General features: G+C 44.8%; 1 protein-coding gene across 2 annotated transcripts in view; it reads right to left on the minus strand.

Annotated features, from left to right (window-relative positions):
- Window positions 1-4,991: 4,991 nt before the first annotated feature.
- The window catches only part of pbx4 (pre-B-cell leukemia transcription factor 4), a 396,756-nt gene continuing 381,871 nt past the window's right edge, over window positions 4,992-19,876 (minus strand). The window contains exons 8-10 of one of the 2 annotated variants that reach the window (XM_052042105.1): window positions 11,789-11,871; window positions 9,430-9,436; window positions 4,992-6,324 (exon numbers count right to left, since the gene is read on the minus strand). In XM_052042105.1, coding sequence (XP_051898065.1) covers window positions 6,232-6,324; window positions 9,430-9,436; window positions 11,789-11,871 — 183 coding nt within the window. In that variant the 3' untranslated portion in view covers window positions 4,992-6,231. Of the gene's footprint in view, window positions 6,325-9,429; window positions 9,437-11,780; window positions 11,872-19,876 lie in introns of both variants that reach the window. The other variant, XM_052042104.1, reaches the window with a different exon arrangement.

The raw sequence follows: 19,876 nt of genomic DNA on the forward strand, positions 1-19,876 counted from the left end.
TTCTTGACTTTTTTCTAGTGTCCTTGGTTATTGACAATGAAATATCAACATCCTGAAATGTTTACAGTTTTTCTTTTCAAATGCTCTCTGACCAACAGTGATTTCATACTTCCTGATGGAAGTTTGAAGCAGATTTACAAGGCAAGTTCTTTTTTTAAACTGAGTGGTAGGTGTCTGGAACATGCTGATGTGGCTGTGGTAGAAGATAGGAAAACAATGTTAAAGAAGCATTTCGAGTAACACGTGAACAGGCAGGGAATAGACCGTGTGCCTGCACAGTCTGATTGGCATCATGGTTGGCACAGACTTGATGGGCTGAAGGGCTGTTCCTGCACTGGACTGTTTGGTGTTCTGTCATAATTTTGCTTGTGGATTCTAAATTACGGAGGCCCTACAGGTATTGGTGTCTCATTCCTTAAATAGTGATTATATAATAGAAAACTGGAGTAGTCAGTCAGAGAATGCAGGCTCCAAACCCCTGGCAACCTGAGAATTAGAATTGAATTGAAATGGAAAAAATGGAGCTGATTATTGTAAAACACCAGCTGATTGATGAATTTTTTTTTAATCATCACTCCCACCACGATGACTAACTCTGAAGCAGCATCAATACCTCAGGTTATTTATACACATGGCATTACTTGTGGTTCCAGAAGGCCCAGCATCGTCAACTAACGGGAGTTATGAATGGCATTCCAAGGATCAATAAACCCTTATCGTGGATGTTCGTAAAAAGAAGCATTTTTTAATGCTGATAATGATACCGAAAATGACTAGTGCAAAATAGGCACTGGAAATGTGCTCTTGGTATTAAACCTTGTATTCAAGGTTGGTCCTTGATAAATTGCAACTTCTATCTCGTTTTTCAAAATTGGAATTTGTCTGCTTACAATCATCAGATATTTAAAATTGCTGTCAACTATATTTCATTTGTATACTCTTCCCCATTCTTTTCAAGTTTAAGTGGCTCCTGTCCTTCCCTTTCTGTGGGAAGCTGAAAGTATGGATTTTAATACTGTGTAGCGTTTAGCTACACACTATGAAATGAAGACGCAGTGTCAATTGTTTGGAGTCAGAAGTCGAATGAACGACGGGTGCGGTGTGCCTCTAATACCTGAAAGCTTTCCGCGCTGACGTCACATGCAGGTCACCTGACCTTCCCACGCGCGGGCTTTCCTAGTCTGATGATGGGGGAAGGAGGAGGGCCCTGTGCCATCTTGGATCAGGGCCTCCAACGTTCAGGATGTCAGGAGCTGGTTCGATGCTGGTGTGGTGAGTCGCCACATACCACCGCCCCCCCCCCCCCAGACCGGCAATGCTGTCCTGAAAACCAGAATTAAATAAACTATGACTTGGGTGGCCTGCCCCTGTGTCGCGTTCACTGGACCACCACGAGTTGGTCCAAGTCTAATGAGCTGGCTTAAGCTGGTCAATTGTAAAAACCTCCTCGCGCCCCCCAATGTCCAGCACGAACGTAGACCCATTGTTCTTGATGACCCAGAATGGCCCTTCGTACGGCTGCTGCAGCAGTGTTCGGTGCTCACCCCTCCTGATAAAGACAAACTTACAGTCTTGGAGGGAAGTCGGCATAAGTGTCAGGGCCTGTCCATGTCGCGAGGTGGGTATCGGGATTAGGTTTCCAAGCCAATCGAGCATCGCAGCAGGTTCTTCCTCTGGCCCCCAAGGGGCTGGTAGGAACTCACCTGGGGCAACTAAGGGCATTCAGTAGACCATCTCTGCGGACGAGGCATGCAGGTCCTCTTTTGTGCATGGTACATATCCCCAGCAGGACCCAGGGGAATTCGTCCACCCAGTTGGGCCCCTTAAGGCAGGCCGTGAGTGCCGACTTCAGGTGTTGGAACCTCTCCACCAGCCCATTGGATTGCGGGTGATAGGCGTTGGTGAGGTGGATCCAGGAACCCCACAAGTCGGCGACGGCAGACCACAGGCCGGAGGTGAATTGAGCTCCCCTGTCTGAGGTGATATGTGCCGGGACACCGAAACGGGCCTCCCAAGTTGACAAAAGGGCCTGTGCGCAGGACTGGGTGGAGGTGTCTGTGAGGGGAATGTCTTCAGGCCAGTGGGTAAAACAGTCAACAATCATGAAGAGGTACCCTGCTCCTCGGGAGACTGGGACGGGGCCGACCAGGTCGACATGGATATGGTCGAACCTCCGGCAGGTAGGTTGAAAATCCTGCAGGGGGGCCTTGACATGCTGCTCTATCTTCAAGGTTTGGCAGTGTGTGCAGGACCGGCCCATTTGGAAACCTGTTTACGCAGGCCATGCCAGACGAACTTGTCAGACACCATCCAGACAGTAGTCCGGATGGATGGGTGTGCCAGGCCGTGGATGGAATCAGACACTCGTTGACGCTGGGGCAATGGGGCGAGGTCTACCTGTGGAGATATCGCAGAGCAGGGTGCGCTCATTGGGGCTCTTGCAGTTGCAGGCCTGAGACTATGGTGCGATAGCTGGGCATCTCCATGTCCGTTTGTTGTGCCTCCACCAAGGCGCTGAAATCCACCCCCCGGGGCAAAACTTGGATGGTGGGCTGTGACAGTGCATCTGTGACCACGTTCTCTTTCCTGGACAGATGGCAGACGTCAGTGGTGTACTCTGAGATGTACAACAAGTGCCGCTGCTGCTGTGCTGACCAGGGATCTGAGACCTTGCTGAAAGCGAAGGTCCACGGCTTGTGGTCGGTGAAAGCTGTAAACTGCCTGCCCTCCAAGAAGTATCGGAAGTGTCTGATGGCCAGATACGACGCCAACAGCTTGCGGTCAAAGGCGCTATATTTGAGCTCTGGTGGTCGAAGGTGTCTGCTGAAAAACGCTGTTGTACATCTCAGAGTACACCACGAGCGGTTTACACGTGGTTTTGAAGGAAATGAAATGGGAAAAATGATTTGCGAAGGTATGAACCCATCCAGTAACTGAAAAAGGAACCCACCGTGCTTGTAGTTACATCCTAAAAATGGAAACTTTATATTTTTAAAATAAGTTTATTACAATAGACTTCTATTTAAACAGATGTCCGATTCCGCTATTTTTTAACTACCAGAAAGATGCTGATATTTCAGCAAGTCCATTTCTTTTTTGCAAAACACGGACACTTTAGATGGTAGCTTGCCGCAGGAAATGATGTTCCTGAATATAAAAAACGGAGGTATTTGAATTTTGTTGTTACCCCACAAAGGTTCAGTGTACTGCGGAAATGTTTTTTTTTGGGGGGGGGGGGACGATTGCAAATACAGTTTTTCATGTGAAAATATAAAGTAAGAAAAGGTCTGTTTTATAACCCCAGTCGATTGCGAATGTACCACCCATCCCAAACCCAGGTTACAAAGTTGGAAAACTGAATATCAAGCAGTTTTCTTGCTGGTAAATTGGTGAAATTGTACTGAAAAAACCGCCTTCTGCTAAAATATAGCCAACAGCTTCAACTTGATTGAAAAACTGAAACTTGGTGTTGATAGAAAACTGTTACAGATTATTCGTAAAACATTTTTATGCCGCCCCTTATCCCCATCGCCTTCCATCTGTATAAACAGAAATCCCTTGTACTGGAAAGTGATGTATGCTAGTGGATCACAATCACAGACTGGAGTTTTACATTGCTTCATTCTTACACAAATAAAATCATCAGGACTGGATGACCCTTTCGGCAATCGGCAGACAGGTTGGAAAGGGCACGCCACCGTGTTAGACATTAATTTGAAACATTGTAAACAGAGGGCATGTGTAGCACACACAGTGATTGTAAGTTTGAATATTGTTTAGTCTTATTTTAGTGGCGGTGGCTGAACAGGTGAACAGCATCTTGCAGCGAGCTGGAAAGTGATCAGTGCGGAGCCCGGAGTGCCAGCTGCCCCCTCCTGTGGTCATCGGCTGTCACAGCAGCTTGTCCGAAGGCTAACGTTCGCATATCAGGAAGATTTTCATCCGATTTGTTTAAACCTTCTGCGTTGAAAATTACATGAAAACCAATAAAAAGCTCTTCTAATTTAAAAATAATACGCAGGAGACTTTATTTTAAACGCTTAAATGTTTATGTGAGCGACTGGCTGTGTTTTTTTTTGCTGGTCTCCCAGTAATCCTGGATTTCCCGCTGCTTTACACTCGGGCTGCCCTGCAGTTACGGCATCTTGCACACTGATCTTCAGCAGTCCGTCCCTCAGCTCTTAAATCCAATATCTGCACAGATCACCTCGGACCAATGCACACAGTAACGCCGGCCTAAAGCTTCGTGAGACCGAATACATTCATAGCAAAACACGTCACATTCAGGGGCTGAGGAGTCCTGCAGCAAACAGAAAGCTCGGCCTCCGCACAATGTTCTTAAAAAGATCAGGAAGCTTTCTGGGACCGAGCCCTGTTGAAACTTCAACCAGTCATTCATTCCTTTACATTTACAGTAACTGAGTCAGCGCGCGCTCACGGAGTAAAAATTACCTTTGGGATTTAGAATTTGTACAATAACATCAAATTTCAAAAGTTCAAACATCACAACCATCAAGACACAACGCCAGAAACGGAAGATTAAAAAAGTTAGTAAAGCTGAACCACGTGTACTTTTTGTGTGAGCGTCTGAGTGTTATGGATCTTTTTGGTACAGGCAGTGAGATTTGGAAAGATACTAATAGCACAGCGACTACAAAAAGGAGCTGATACTCAGCAATGTCATAACTCCAGGCTTGCAAATAGATATTATGTTACCTTTGACGGTATGTGCGGAAAGATTTATAAAATTCCAGCTGAAACACATCATTCCTGCAGTCCTGACAGCACTTTACCAAAGTAAACTTTCCCACCATTTCAAACACAACTTCTAGTTATCAGAATGGTAGACCTCTATGTCCCGATTGGATGAAATATTTGTCTCCTACTGTTAACTCTGATTATGGACTGTTGTGTTTTGTTTAGTCATTCCAATAGTCCTACCTCCCCTCTCCGCTCCCCCCCCACCCCCCCCCCCCCCCCCCCCCGCCATTTGAAACAAATCGGTAAGTTTGCCATTTTGAAACACAAGAATCTGCCCAAAAGGCTGCGCCAACTGGGGCTCCAGAAAAGCAGGATTTTTTATAAAGCATAACTAAGGAACGGAACTACAGAGTACATAAGATCACAATAAGTAACAAAATTCATTATTATTTTATTTTTCATTGTTAATCTCAGTTTTAAGAAAACGTTAATAAAGGGCTTTGGCCATTGTTAACATTCACACTGTGCAGAACAGTAACCGCTGTCAGCAGGCACAAAGTTACCTCACTGCTTCAACATTATCACACAGGCAAGTGCAGACTAGGTTTAAGTCAGTCCGGTGACCAACAGAGACTTTCCACACAGCAACTGAGGTCAATCCTTAAATTATTTTGCACAATGGTTTCCTTATAACACAGCATTTCGTTTGGCTGGGATTATGTGTTAGTTCATGTTACTGAAACACATTGGTGCTACTGGTGAACTATCCTTTATCTCACTTTTGCCAAGCTTGAAGATGAAATGATCCAAGGTCAGCCCTGAGAAATATTTTGTTTTCTAGCCGGATTCTGAGCTGATCTCTTAAATCTAGTACTAATTTCTAGTCAGACACTAAGACTAACACGTCAATAGAAAACAAAAAGTCAGTCTGCATTAGTTTATTAGACCTGCATGCCCTAACACAATCACATGGTCAGTGTAGGGTTCAATGTCCGTTTCTGCAGTCACTTCAACCTATATAAAAACACAGCTAAACAGCTGCTCATTAGGAGCAGGAATTTTGAAAAGCAGTAATAAGTTGGGTTTTATTTTCATGCATCAGACTTAAAATAATATTTTCCTAATACAACTGACCTGTGAAGCTGAATTAAAACATACATTGCAACACAGAGAATGAGGGGAACAGATAGGTTAAAACTCACAAATGTAACATGGTGACTAAAATATGAGAATGTCTAATGTGTATTGCTGAGAGGTAGTGGTGTAGCACTGTAACCTAAACAGGAAGCATTCCTCTATTGGTTTCAAAAGGGTTTTACAGTGAGGTAATTGGCTGCACTCAATTGTGTGAAAAATGTATAAATACCTTTTTTTGTCATACTATATTTACATATAGGTGGCAGGGAGCTTCTACCCAAGAAAGTATCCTAAAGACCCTTCTAATGATATCAGGTTGGAATCACGTTCTTCTCATCCAATGGGCCTAGTGAAGAGAAAACCAATGGGCAGTAGATGACCACTGACAACTCATCAGTTAGAGGTATCTGAGTTGACACTGCCAGGTCCTCCAGTGGGAGAAGTCACAGAAGATGGGGTAGGAGCATCCTGCCAGCTGCCATTAACCTGAGAGAAAAAGAGTAATAGAGTCAATGTCCATCCCTTTTGTTTTTTCTCTTCACACCTACAAAGCACCAGCAACAACTGTTTCTTCAGAGTGCTGCTCAACATGGGTTCAGCTCAAAGATGGTGTTTTGAAAGAAGCCTGTCCCCTTCTGCATGTCTAGCCCCAGTCATCCACATTACTCTCAAAACACAAAAATAGTCATCATCATGACAACATTCAAGAGAAATCACAAGAAATGCAGCTGGAATTTTTTTCTCCAATATCCCTGGTAAAAATATAAGTCCCCATATTTCTAAGACGTTTCAGAAGTCATCAATGTGAATCTAAAGGTCATTTGGCATTATAGTGATAACAAACTGTAACTTCACACAGGACATTTGAGCACTTATGCATAATAATGATCTGAGCATCAAGTGCGGGAGAGGAGAAAAGGGTAACATGAGAAACAAAACCCCACAAATGTGACAGAATGAATTGATTCTCAGTCTGTATAAGAAATTCAATCAACCAACACACGGTCTTACAGGTTGACAGTATTCCTTATCAGGCTTTATATACTTTGTAGTCTGATGGCAGTAAGATAAAAATCTTTTGGAGAACCACACTGGTAATAAACCATGGTACCACTCAGGAAGAGGTTGTGACACAGGGCAGCACGTGCATGAGCTCACAAGAAGGAACTTGTGTCCAAGGTAGGGGACGGGAGCACAGCCTGTGGGAATAGTGACCAGAACGCAGACTCCCCTCACCCACCCCACCTCAGACCCTGCTCCAGACCGCAGGAGCAGAGAGTCCCTGCCCATGCTCTGCAGCACCCCAGAACCAGAACAGTGTTGTAGGACTCTCTTAATCCCCACCCCAAATGCTGTTTGGAGGAACATCACCACCAACCCCACTCCCTCCCTGGGCAGTTCCTGAAGATCAAGAATAACTTGCACCCACTCTGGTTCTATGGGTTCTGAGGTGGTTGATGAGACTGTTGGGGGACCCACAGACTCTGCCGGAGGTAGGGCAGACAGAGCTCGACAGGACAGGTGGATGGATTGTTTGGGACATTATGTACTCCTCCCACATGCTCCGGTCGAACTGCAAGTGTTCCATGCTTTCCCCGGTGACTCTCTGTTACTTTGAATTGCCTTGGGCCAGGGTCTCTGTGAGACGGTGAGGCTGGTACATTTTATCAAGGAGGTGTTGTGGTTGTTCTTGATGCATTTCCTCTGTACCCTGGGATTGCCACCCATGACCCAGCTTGCAACAGAGAGCTGCTTTAGGGAAGCTGGTGTCAGCCACACAGTTGCTGTGGCTCACCCACTAAAACTGGCTATGCATAAGCAGAGCCTCAATGATCAGGGAGGGCATGCTGGTATTATCTGTCCAGAGGATTTGGACGATTTTACCATAGAACCATAGAACCATACAGCACAAAACAGGCCCTTCGGCCCACCACATTGTGCCGTCCATCAAACCACCCTCACACTATCTAACCCTTTCCTCCCGCATATCCCTCTGTCTCACATTCCTCCATGTGCCTATCCAACAAACTCTTGAACCTGTCCAATGTATCTGCCTCCACCACCACCCCAGGCAGTGCATTCCATGCACCAACCACTCTCTGGGTGAAAAACCTCCCCCTGACATCTCCCCTGAGCCAGAGTTGATGGTGCTTCTCCTTTGCTTTGAGATGCCTTTCCTAGGTTGTCCATGTCTCTGATACATGCAGCAGTGCAGGGAATCACTGACGCTTGGTGGTGTATTTGAGGTCTTGGTCTTCAAACACTGTTTTCCTCAGGTGGCTGGTGCACTGGAGGTGTCGATGCCTGTCCTCTCTGGGAAGTGATCCACATTGATGGGTCTTGCCATGGATCTTGATTGTTAAGGGGCGCTGCTGGGCAGCAGGGGCAGGTTCATGGAGGACCTTTGCCTTGCAGATGTTTATTGTGAGGCCTAACCTCACATATGCTCCAGTATGGAATTTGGTGCCCAAGTGTGCACATATTCAAGTGTTGTCTGCACACCAGTGACTGAATTAGGAATGAATTTGGTAGAGGAGTGTAGGCTACAAAGGATGATCAGCTTCGTGCTCCGGTTGCCTCCTACATCCCAATGATGTGCTAGTTGGTAGGTTAACTGTCCACAGTACATTGGCTCTAGTACGTAGGTGAATCTGGGAGAGTTGATGGGACTGTGGGGTTATTTGTAGGGTTAGTGTGAATGGGTTGTTGATGGTCCACACGGACATGCTGAGCTGAAGGGCCTGTTTCCGTGCTGTATCACCCTATGGCTGAGGATGGGGAGGAATCTTTGAGCAGAGCCATGTTTCAGAAGCTGGAGATGAAGGCTTTTGTAAGGTGGAAAAACAGTTGCTGATGCTCCCTGCATATTTTTGCGGGGGGATTTTCCTGGCAAATATCCTGCCCATTGTATCTCCTGATGGGTAGAATCGACATGGTGACTCTAGGAGGAGCTCTCCAGCCATTGGGTGCAGGCAGCTGAGGAGGGTCCTTGCAATGAACTCCATCCATCACTGCCTCGAGATGTAGGAGTGAAGGAGTGAAGGCATATCTGCTGGCATCGGTGCCACAGTCTGCAGGTTTGAACCACAGCACTAATGTGGAGAGTGGAGGGAGGTGGGTGGGAGATAAGAGACTGAGAGGGAGAGAGAACGTGAGTGGGGTATGGATGGGAGACTGAGAAGTAAGAGAGAGAGAGCGAGAGAGAGGAGGTGGGAGAGAGAGGAGTGTGGAGACAAGGAAAGGGAGAGAAGAGCTGGGAGAGGGAGGAAATGGGAGAGAAATAGAGAATGCTTGTGGTGGTGGAAAGTGTATGTTGGAGGAGGTGGGGGAGAAAGACTGAGAGAGAAGTGGGTGCATGAAAAGTGTGGGTGAGAGGATCAAGAGACAGGTTGGGAGAAAGAAAGGAGGTGCTGAGACAGAAGGGGGATGGGAGGAAAAAGGGTCAGGGTATGGAAGAGAGAAGCTGGGGGAGGGACGGAGAGGGTTGTGGGACAGAAGGGGGCTGGGAGGGGGTGTGGGGTGGGGTGGGGGGGGTGCTCTGTTAAATGCGTTAATCTATAGATTTCACCTAATCAAATGATCAAAGATTACATTCAGACTTTTTATCCTATTTTGAATTGTTATGTTTCAAATTTTGTTCTTTGATTCACAAGTTCTAAAGGGCTCAAGAAATCCCTAATATTTTGAAAGCTCTTGTACACAAGGGCATGTGCATTCAGGTCAGAATTTAGAAACTCACTACTGCTCAGGAATTTTATAACTATTTCTTTGACAAGTGCTGTCTTTTCTCATTGGACATATTAGTTACAAGTTCTACAAGATATTTCAACACGAATAGAATGCTCCAGGTAAGTTCAACATAATAGGAATCACACTCTCAGTCTAATGACAATGACGTTCACGGTGTGAAGGGAAAGGCACAGAGTGCTAAGCTGGAGAGAGTTTGTAACCAGCCGCTGGGCTGCAGGCCGCGAAAAGCTGATTTAACCTGATGCAGGACCTTCCCAAATTTCAGGCTCACATTTCACTCTGATGATTTCTGTGTGAATCCACTTCCAAAGTTTGTCATCTCCACAGATGCATGATAGCACTGCACCAGTTGAAGCTAGCCAATACTGACTGGAGCCACCTCTTAAAGGGGAGTGCGTGCTGTGGACCACTGGAGGTGAAAGGCATTTCAGAGGTCTAGGAAGGTTTGAACATGCCATGGATTTTTCCTGGCAAATACCATGTCCTTTGTGCCTCCTGCTGGGTAGAATCCACATGGTAACTCGGGGAGGAGCTCTTCAGCCTTTGGGTGTGGGCAGCTGAGGAGAGTCCGCAGAGCACACAAAAGAACAGGCACCAAATTTTCACATCCAAACACCTCACATATGAGGTCAAGGTCAGTCAACACATCATCAAATTCCATTGACCAACAACTGCATGACTAGCCTCACACACTGCTCGATACATCACCCATCACTCACCAACAACTATCTATCAATCATCACTTCTACCTAACATTCATTTGCCTGAGCACACCTTCACACACACCAAATCTCACAACCACATCTCACAGCCAGATGTTGAACTGAGACACATTGCAACACTTTCACTTACACATTACCCACACTGCTTGTAGAAGATGTTACATAATTGGTGCCAGCTACAGTAAACTGGCAGGGAACAAGTTTGCTTCCATTGGAAGAGAGTGCTGGCAATTATTGGTGCGATTACCACTGACCCCATGACCAACAGCAGCACACTGAAGTGTGCTCCTACTCCACATTCCCCCCATCCCACAACCTCTTCTGATGGGGACGTTTCAGATGGCCTATGCACTGCCCCCTCCAATTCACCATGATACTATCCCGGTAACTTTCTTCCTTTAGATAGCCAGACAGTGGCAGCTGGGCCAGAGGGTAGTAATGGAGACAGCACCCCATCACTCGATCTGACACTTGCAGCCAACAGCTCAGACACTGGCAGGATGTGTACTGTGGAGGGCAGCTCAGATTTCACAGCTTTAGAGCAGTTTGGGGCAGGATGTGCAGGCAGCCCCTTCAGCTGATGGGTTTCCCAAGGCCAGAAACTCCCAGCTGTCCAGGTTACACGTGGGAGATAAAGTCTGAGGCGCTGCACCCACTGTAATATGGAAAGGAATGCCTGTTTCCTGGGCATGGGTTAGTCACTGCCTCCCCCATACCGATTCTCCATACAACCAGGAAGGTAGAAGGCAGAGTGGGTGTGGGGGAGGCAGGTTGGACTTTAAAATTGCTCTAAACGTCTGAAATCTGATTTGTGAATCCGAATATTGAGTAACAACAATAGATTTCTTTTGCTGAAGGACATTTGCAAACTAAATGGATCTTTGCAACGATCCAGTAATTTCGTGGATACCATTACTGAAAATGGCTTCTTAATTCTAGGTTTATTTAATTAACTGATCTAAATTCCCCAGCTGCTGCACTGGGATTTTCACTCGTGTCTATTTTTTCTGGACAACAATTAAGGGCTGGACACCAGCCCAGTAACTTAACCACTGAACTGTTGTTTTGGCTACATGCAGGGCACAACACAAACTTATTCAGGTTCTAGTTAACTGAACTGCTTGTCTTCCCATTTGCTTGCAGCAAAGAGTGAATTTTGGGGACATTGAAATAGGACTGTTAAAGGATCATTCAACACAAATGCTAACCCATCTCTGATGCAAGCTTTACAACAGAGGAGGCAGTAAGTGGCAGTAGACACAAACGGGCCTACCAAAGGTCACAAATGATTAAAAAACGAACCACTGACACTGCTGCTTCATGTTAAAAATATTCGGGGGTCATGTTCAGAAACGTTGTATCGACGTGAATGAGAATGGAAACCTTGACTAAAATCACCACACACGCGTGAAATTTCAATTCCCACAGCTTTAAAGCCACAGGCATAAAATAGGAAAAGATGATTCTTACATCTATACGCCGTGGGGGTGTACATCTGGCTTCCTGTCATATCATCACTGTATCCGCCTGTCTGGTGTATAACATGACGCAGGGAATCCACCTGGAGGACAGAACAAGTCAACTTATAAATGTATCCACTGAATACCGAGAATGCTCCCTGTTACTGGTCTCAGTTCTTCATCCGCCAGTTACCACTTTCACAACGAATGATAATGGAATGCAAATATTTTGTACTCAGTATGTTAGTGGAGTGTTATTCCCAGGACATCTCATTTCTCAAAATCAATCACAACCTTAAATCAAAATGTTCTGCATAATAATCTCTTCCCTTGTGTTAACATTACTTATGCTAAGGCCATGGATTACACAGCATATTTCCTTTGGTTGATATTTAACTTTGAACTTTGTTATTTGGGGTTGGGCTTGCAGTTGGTATGGGTATGCAGTATTCAACAGTGAAGATTAGCAATGCACAATATACAGCTTGAAACAGGGAAGATGGAACCTCAAGTAGTGTTTCCCCAAACTGAGCTGCCAGAAGAGGTGGTGCAGGCAGATACAATTACAATGTTTAAAAGGTGTTTGAACAGGTACTTGGATCAGAAGGGCATAGAGGGATACAGGCCTAATGCAGGCGTACAGGATGAGCGTAGATTGGCATCACGGTCAGCATGGATGAGATGGGCTGAAGGGCCTGTTTCCATGCTGTATGATTCACTGTGGTTTGTAGGGCCATACTGAGTACAGAGTGATTGTTTCAACTCCTGTGCAGCAATAGTTTCCTGTGGCAGTCCTGGACCATGCAGAACTTGCTTTGTTTGTTCAGCTGGTCATGGTGTTTGAGTCAATTACAAGCACAGTGACTAATATTGCAGCAAAGTAGTGTAAAGTTATATATATGAAACCAGGGAAGATAAGATAAACTTCTTGGAAAAAATGAAAGATGACAGTTGATTTGAACACTGAATTGCAGAGTGGAGCAGTGATTTCTTTTGTCCAAACATGATCTCTAAACCCTGTTTTAGAAACATTTTAGCAGAGATCTGGATTTTCTCATTCAAATCTGCACTAAAAGCTGCAAGTGCCGAGGCATTAGACTCTCCATTTACACATGATTGATAGCAGCATTGATAGCAGCAGGAGGGTCCTCAGCACAGAATTTTGTCTGATTCCTGCGTAAACTTTCCAAGTAAAAATATTTAGAAAAGTAGAGAAATCAATTTCGCTGCTTATCAAATCCCTGTTAATTTGCACTGATACCTTGTATAAACATGCTCATTATAATGCTTCCTGTAAACCCCAATTTTACTTAAAGAGGGATATTTTGAAGTATTGACTCTGCTGAAGAAATTAAGCGCTTGTTCAGTAATTACACCATGTCTGTCTGAAATTTCCATCACTGCTATTATGGTGGAGGTGTGCATCTGTTTACGGCAGGAATAGATGAGGCAAATAGCACAGATGTATTTAATGAGAGGCTAGATAATCACATGAAGAAGCAAATGAGGGAGGATAGGAAGAAGCATGGATATGTTATGCTGAGAAGGCTGTGTTGGTCTTGTACATTTTGTGAGCAGGGCAATGCCTGCATGGAATAGGGGAGATTCACAAAGCAACCCAAAGTCTATTGAGGACTTCAATCTTACTGGATAGTGAATAAGCCTGATATTTGATGTGCAATGATGTCCTGATGATGATGTGTATAAATGATCGTATTTTTCAACTGAAAGGAATCTTCTAAAGTCTTGCAGCAATATTTCATGATCGTTGCCTATAAAGCTGCTGCAGCAATAAAATTTTATAGAACAAAACCTGGCCTTCCCCTTTAACTTACAGGTGAAGACCTGTTCCCACTGTTTCACTGACCTACTTGTTCAAAGTAAAGCCCTCCGCACTTATAAGCTACAAGCTCTCAAATGCAGTCAGCAATCTAATGTGATCTGAATCTTTCCAAGGCAGAGCCAGTGGAGTGTGCGGATTTGCCAGAATCACATTTTTAACTTCAGAATTTAACGTTTTTCCCCTTAAACTGTTGAAGATTTCACTAAATTAGCTTAGATACAAACCTGGCAATTATGAAATCTGCAAAGCAACTGTGTCAAAACATAATTTCAGCTCTTCCATGATATTACCACTCCCCATCTCTCTCATCTCCTCCAGTCTATAAGCCTCAATCTCAGAGCTCATACTGTCTAAGCTGAAACATAACTTTTTCCTACAGTCCCTCCCTAATATTGCATGCGGCCCAGTATCCAAACAGGGTTAAATGAAAAGCACATTTGTTCTTTATGTGTGAGCAGTACTTAGCAAGTGCTTTGCATGTTTGTTTTGATGAGTTTGCACAATGGAAGCCCCGGCCATGGGGAAAATGGATTGGGGACTTGCTGTCACGATGAGGGTGTGCGCTCCTTTTCACATTTTCATGCAATGTGACCACGTCATCAATATGCGCGGCATGCTCTTCTGACTTCACAAAAGACATTGGATCAATAGGTTGCATTTTTCATTCATAGCAAAATAATGGAGGAAACCATACAGCAAGTTTAGAACCATATATTTAAGGGGTGTCCAATGAGACACTAATATTATCAACTCGGACTAGCTGCCCTTTCGCGGACAAACCACATGAGAAAGGTTTCATCTGTGCACCATAGTGCAAGATTCTGTGATCTGTGAGCCTCATGATCATGTGGTACAGGGTCTCTGCCAGGGTATGTGTGAGGGGCCACAGCACACACCATGACCCCACCCCAATGCCCAGCTTGATTGCTCCTTTACCTTTTAATTATTCCACATCTCTACGGCAGTTTGTGTGGCTACCATGGAGAGCGCTGATCCACCCAGGAGGCAGAATATAGTGGTAGAAGGATGCTTTTCTGATGGTGTACTGCAGGGATTGATGCTGGGACCCTTATTGTTTGTGACATATATTAGTGACTTGGATGTGAATTTAGGAGGAATGAGTAGTAATTTCCCAAATGAAAAGAAGATTGGTGGTGTTGTCGATATAAAAGTTGGGACAATATGTTGTAACTTTATAAAACACTGGTTGGACCACACTTGGAGTACCATGTGCAGATCTGGTCACTACACTGTAGGATGGATGTGGCTGCACTGGAGAGTGCAGAGGAGATTCACCAGGATGTTGTCTGGATTGGAGGTCTTTAGTTATGGGGAGTGTCAGAGAGTTGTACAGCACAGGAACAGGCCACTTGGCTCAGCACGTCAATGCCAACCTTTTTGCCCATCCACACTAATCCTATTTGCCCACATTAGGACCCTGTCCTTCCATGCCTTGCCTATTTTAAGTGTTTGTCTAAATGCCTCTTAAATGTGGTAATTGTATGTGATTCTACCATGTCCTTTGACAGTCCATTCTGGATATCAAACACCCTCTGTAAATAACTTTCTCCTCAGATCTCCTTTAAATCTCTTCCCTCTCACCTTAACTCTATGCCCTCTTATTTCTATGTCCTTTTGTTTTCGCTATGGGACAAAAATTTTGACTCTCTACCCTATCTATGCCTCTCATAATCTTATATACCTCTATCAGGTATATAAGTCATCAGTCTCCTTTTGCTCCAGGAAAAAACAAGCCCAGCCTGTCCAACCTCTCCCCCAGATAAAGTCCTCCAGTCTAGGCAAGACCCTGGTGAATCTGCTCTGCACTCTCCATCCTACAGCGCAGTGACCAATACTCCAAGTACGGTCTAATCAATGTTTGTGAAGTTGCAACAAAACATCCCAACTCTTCTATTTTATTCCCCCACTTATGAGAGCAAGCTTGCCATATGCCTTCTTCACCACACTATCCACTTGTGTTGCCACTCAAGGTGCCTCTGTTTATCAACATTATTTAGTGTCCTACCATTTACTGTATATGTCTGACCCCATCTGACTTCCCACAATGCATCACCTTGCACTTGCCGGGATTAAATTCTGTCTACCCACACTCCGCCCAATTTTCCAACTGATCTCTATCCTTCTGTAGCCTTAGACAACCTTTTGTGTTATTCACCACAGCATCAACTTTCATGTCATCCACAAACTTACTAATTGTACCTCCTACATTCAATCATTAATATATAACACAAAGAGCAAAGGTCCCAGCGCCAGTCCCTGTGGTACACCACTGGTCACAGATCTCCAATCAGAAAACCACCCCCTGCCTCCTATCACCAAGCCAATTTTGGATCCAATTAGCCAGCTCACCTTGGATCCCACGTGTATTAAATGTTTGGACCAACCTACCAAGAGGGACCTTGTCAACTGCCTTAGTAAAGTCCACTTAGTCAATACTTGCAATATAATTGGTCTTCATCAATCTTGATTACTTCCTCAAACAAACTCAATCAAACTAGACAGGATTTCCCCCTCACAAAACCCATGCTGACTATACCCAATGAGATGATATTTTTGAAGGGAAATGTACTATGGAGATGTGGTCAATGTTCAGGGATCTCTTGCAGGATGTTAGGGATAAATTTGTCCTGGTGAGGCAGAGAAAGAATGGCAAGGTGAAGGAACCGTGGGTGACAAGACAAGAGAGGTAGAACAACTAGTTAGGAAGAAGAAGGCAGCATACATAAGGTGTGAGCAGATAGGACTCATGAGGAATATGGAAGAAGGGGCTGAGGAGAGCAAGGAGGGGACATGAAAAGGCTTTGGCGAGTAGGGTTAAGGAGAATCCCAAGGCTTTTTTCTTGTAGGTGAAGAGCAGAAGGATGACGAGAGTAAAGGTAGGTCTGACTAGAGACAAAGGTGGGAAGATGTGCCTGGAAGCTGTGGAAGTGGGTGAGGTTCTCAATGAATACTTCTCTTCAGTATTCACCAAAAAGAGGGGCCTTGATGACGCTGAGGACAGATATCAAGAGAGAGGATGTGTTGGAGCTGTTAGAAAGATATTAGGACAGATAAATCCCCGGGGCCTGACGGAATATTCCCCAGGCTGCTCCCCCAGGTGAGGAAGGAGATTGCTGAACTGTTGGCTAGGATCTTTGAGTCCTCGTTGTCCATGGGAATGGTACCGAAGGATTGGAGGGTGGCAAATGTTGTCCCCTTATTCAAAAAAGGTAGTAGGGATAGTCCAGGGAATTACAGACCAGTGAGCCTTATGTCTGTGGTGGGCAAGCTGTTGGAAAGGATTCTAAGGGATAGGATCTATGAGCATTTAGAGAATCATGGACTGCTTAGGGACAGCCAGCATGGCTTTGTGAAGGGAAGATCATGTCTCACAAGCCTGATAGGGTTCTTTGAGGAGGTGACCAGGAAGATTGATGAGGGTAGTGCAGTAGATGTGGTCTACATGGATTTTAGTAAGGCGTTTGACAAGGTTCCACATGGTAGGCTTCTTCAGAAGGTCAGAGGGCATGGGATCCAGGGAGGCTTGGCTGTGTGGATTCAGAATTGGCTTGCCTGTAGAAAGCAGAGGGTTGTGGTAGAGGGAGTGCATTCAGATTGGAGGGCTGTGACTAGTGGTGTCCCACAGGGATCGGTTCTGGGACCTCTATTTTTCGTGATATTTATTAATGACTTGGATGAGGGGGTAGAAGGGTGGGTTGGCAAGTTTGCAGACGACACAAAGGTCGGCGGTGTTGTGGATAGTGTGGAGGACTGTTGAAGCTTACAGAGGGATATTGATAGAGCTGGGCTGAGAAGTGGCAGATGGAGTTCAATCCAGAGAAGTGTGAGGTGGTACACTTTGGAAGGACAAACTCCAAGGTGGAGTACAAGGTTAATGGCAGGATTCTGGGCAGTGTGGAGGAGCAGAGGGATCTGGGGGTTCATATCCACAGATCACTGAAAGTTGCTTCACAGGTGGATAGGGTAGTTAAGAAAGTGTATGGGATGTTAGCTTTCATAAATCGAGGGATCGAGTTTAAGAGCCGCGAGGTAATGATGCAGCTCTACGAAACTCTGGTTAGACCACACTTGGAGTACTGTGTCCAGTTCTGGTCACCTCATTATAGGAAGGATGCGGAAGCGTTGGAAAGGTTGCAGAGGAGATTTACTAGGATGCTGCACTAAGGAAGCTAGGGCTTTACTCATTGGAGAGAAGGAGGATGAGGGGAGACATGATAGAGGTATACAAGATATTAAGAGGAATAGATAGAAATAGACAGCCAGCACCTCTTTCCCAAGGCACCAATGCTCAATACAAGAGGGCATGGCTTTAAAGTAATGGTGGGATGTTCAAGAGAGATATCAGAGGGAGGTTTTTTACCCAGAGAGTGGTTGGTGCATGGAATGCACTACCTGGGGTGGTGGTGGAGGCTGATACGTTGGTCAAGTTCAAGAGGTTGTTAGATAAGCATATGGAGGAATTTAAAATAGGGGGATATGTGGGAGGAAGGGGTTAGATAGCCTTAGGTGTGGTTTAAAGTTCGGCACAACATGGTGGGCCAAAGGGCCATTATTGTGCTGTATAGTTCTATGGTTCTAATCAGTCATTGCCTTTCCAAATGAACATAAATCTTGTCTCTCTGAATTTTTCTTCAATGATTTCCCTACCACTGACTTATATCTCACCAGACTGTAGTTACCTGGCTTATCACTTCTTGAATAAAGGAACAGTATTAGCTATCCTCTAGTTGTTTGGGACCTCAGCTGTGGCTCATGAAGATGCCCTAATTTCTCCATTGTTTCCCATAGCATTCTAGGATTAATCTCATTGGGGATTTATTGACCATTATATGTTCCAAGACATCTAACACCTCCACCTTCTTAATACCTATATGGTCTTGACAATCAAAGTATCCCTCCCTGAACTCACTATTCTCCTTGGTAAATACAGACAAGAAGTATCTATTTCGGACCTACCCCACATCCCCTGACCCCACACATAGATTAGCTCTTTGACCTCTCAGGGGACTCACTCTTTCTCTACATACTCTCTTGCTCCTAATATACTCATTGAATGACTGAGGATTGTCCTTAATTTTATCAGCCAAGGTTACTTCATGGCCTCTTTTTGTCCTCCTGATTTCCATTGTAAGTACTTTCCTACATCCTCTATATTTTCCTCAAGGGATTGACAATCCCAGTTACCTCGACCTATCACATGCTTTCCTCTCTTTCCCTGATCAAACCTTAAATAACCTTTGTCATCCAAGGTTCCATAATCTTGCCATCTGTTCCTTTCACCTTTACTGGAAGATGCTGTTGCTGAACTCTCACTGACTCTCTTTTAAAAAATTCTCACTTGTCGGATGTTTTTCTACTCGCAAGCACCTGCTCCCAATCTACCTTCACCAGATCCTCTCTTGCACTGTTGAAATTAGCCTTCCCCCAATTATTCTCCCTGAGTGTAGGAGGCTGAGAGGGTGAACTGAGAGATAAACTAAATTATAAGAGGCATAGATGGGGTAAATAGTCAGAATCGTTTTCCCATGATATGGGTATCAAAACTAAAGGCACAGGTCAGAGGAAGGCATCTTAAAGGGGATTTGAGGGTAAGTTTTTTTAACACAGAGCGATTGACATCTGGAACGTGCTGCCAGAGAAGGTGGAATCGATACAATCACTACGATTAAGAGATATTTAGACACACATTTGAATAGGCAAGGAAGGCAGAGGAGGATATGGACCTAATGTGGGATTACTGTAATGTGGGTAAAGAGGTCAGCATGGACATGGCGGGCCGAAGGGCCCATTTCTGTGCTTTATGCCTCTATAACATCCCAGTGGGCTGTGTACTAAGCAAGATGGCAACTGTGATGCCAGCTGGGCAATGTCAAATCCTGCTGCTTATCAATGGGGGAAATCAACAAAAGCAACTTCGTGACATGGAGATGTCTCAATTTCTTTGCTGACTCCAACTTGTCATTAGGGCAAAACACATCATCTACTTAATGCTTCAAAAGTGGGTGAAATCCAATTTTTATGTTTTTGTTTGGTAACACACCAATGAAACATTTTGGGACATTTTATTATGTTAAAGGTTCTATATTAATGTAAGCTGTTATCTGTGTAAGTGAGAAAGTGAGCATCTGCCATGTGCGTCTGTGCATATGTTGTTTTAAGTGGTGTTCATCTATGATATTTTCCAGTTCTATTTTAGGATCTACACTGGAAATAACCGTCCATTCTCTCCACGGATGCTGACA

Source organism: Pristis pectinata, chromosome 31, assembly GCF_009764475.1.
Source record: "Pristis pectinata isolate sPriPec2 chromosome 31, sPriPec2.1.pri, whole genome shotgun sequence".
Taxonomy (NCBI): domain Eukaryota; kingdom Metazoa; phylum Chordata; class Chondrichthyes; order Rhinopristiformes; family Pristidae; genus Pristis; species Pristis pectinata.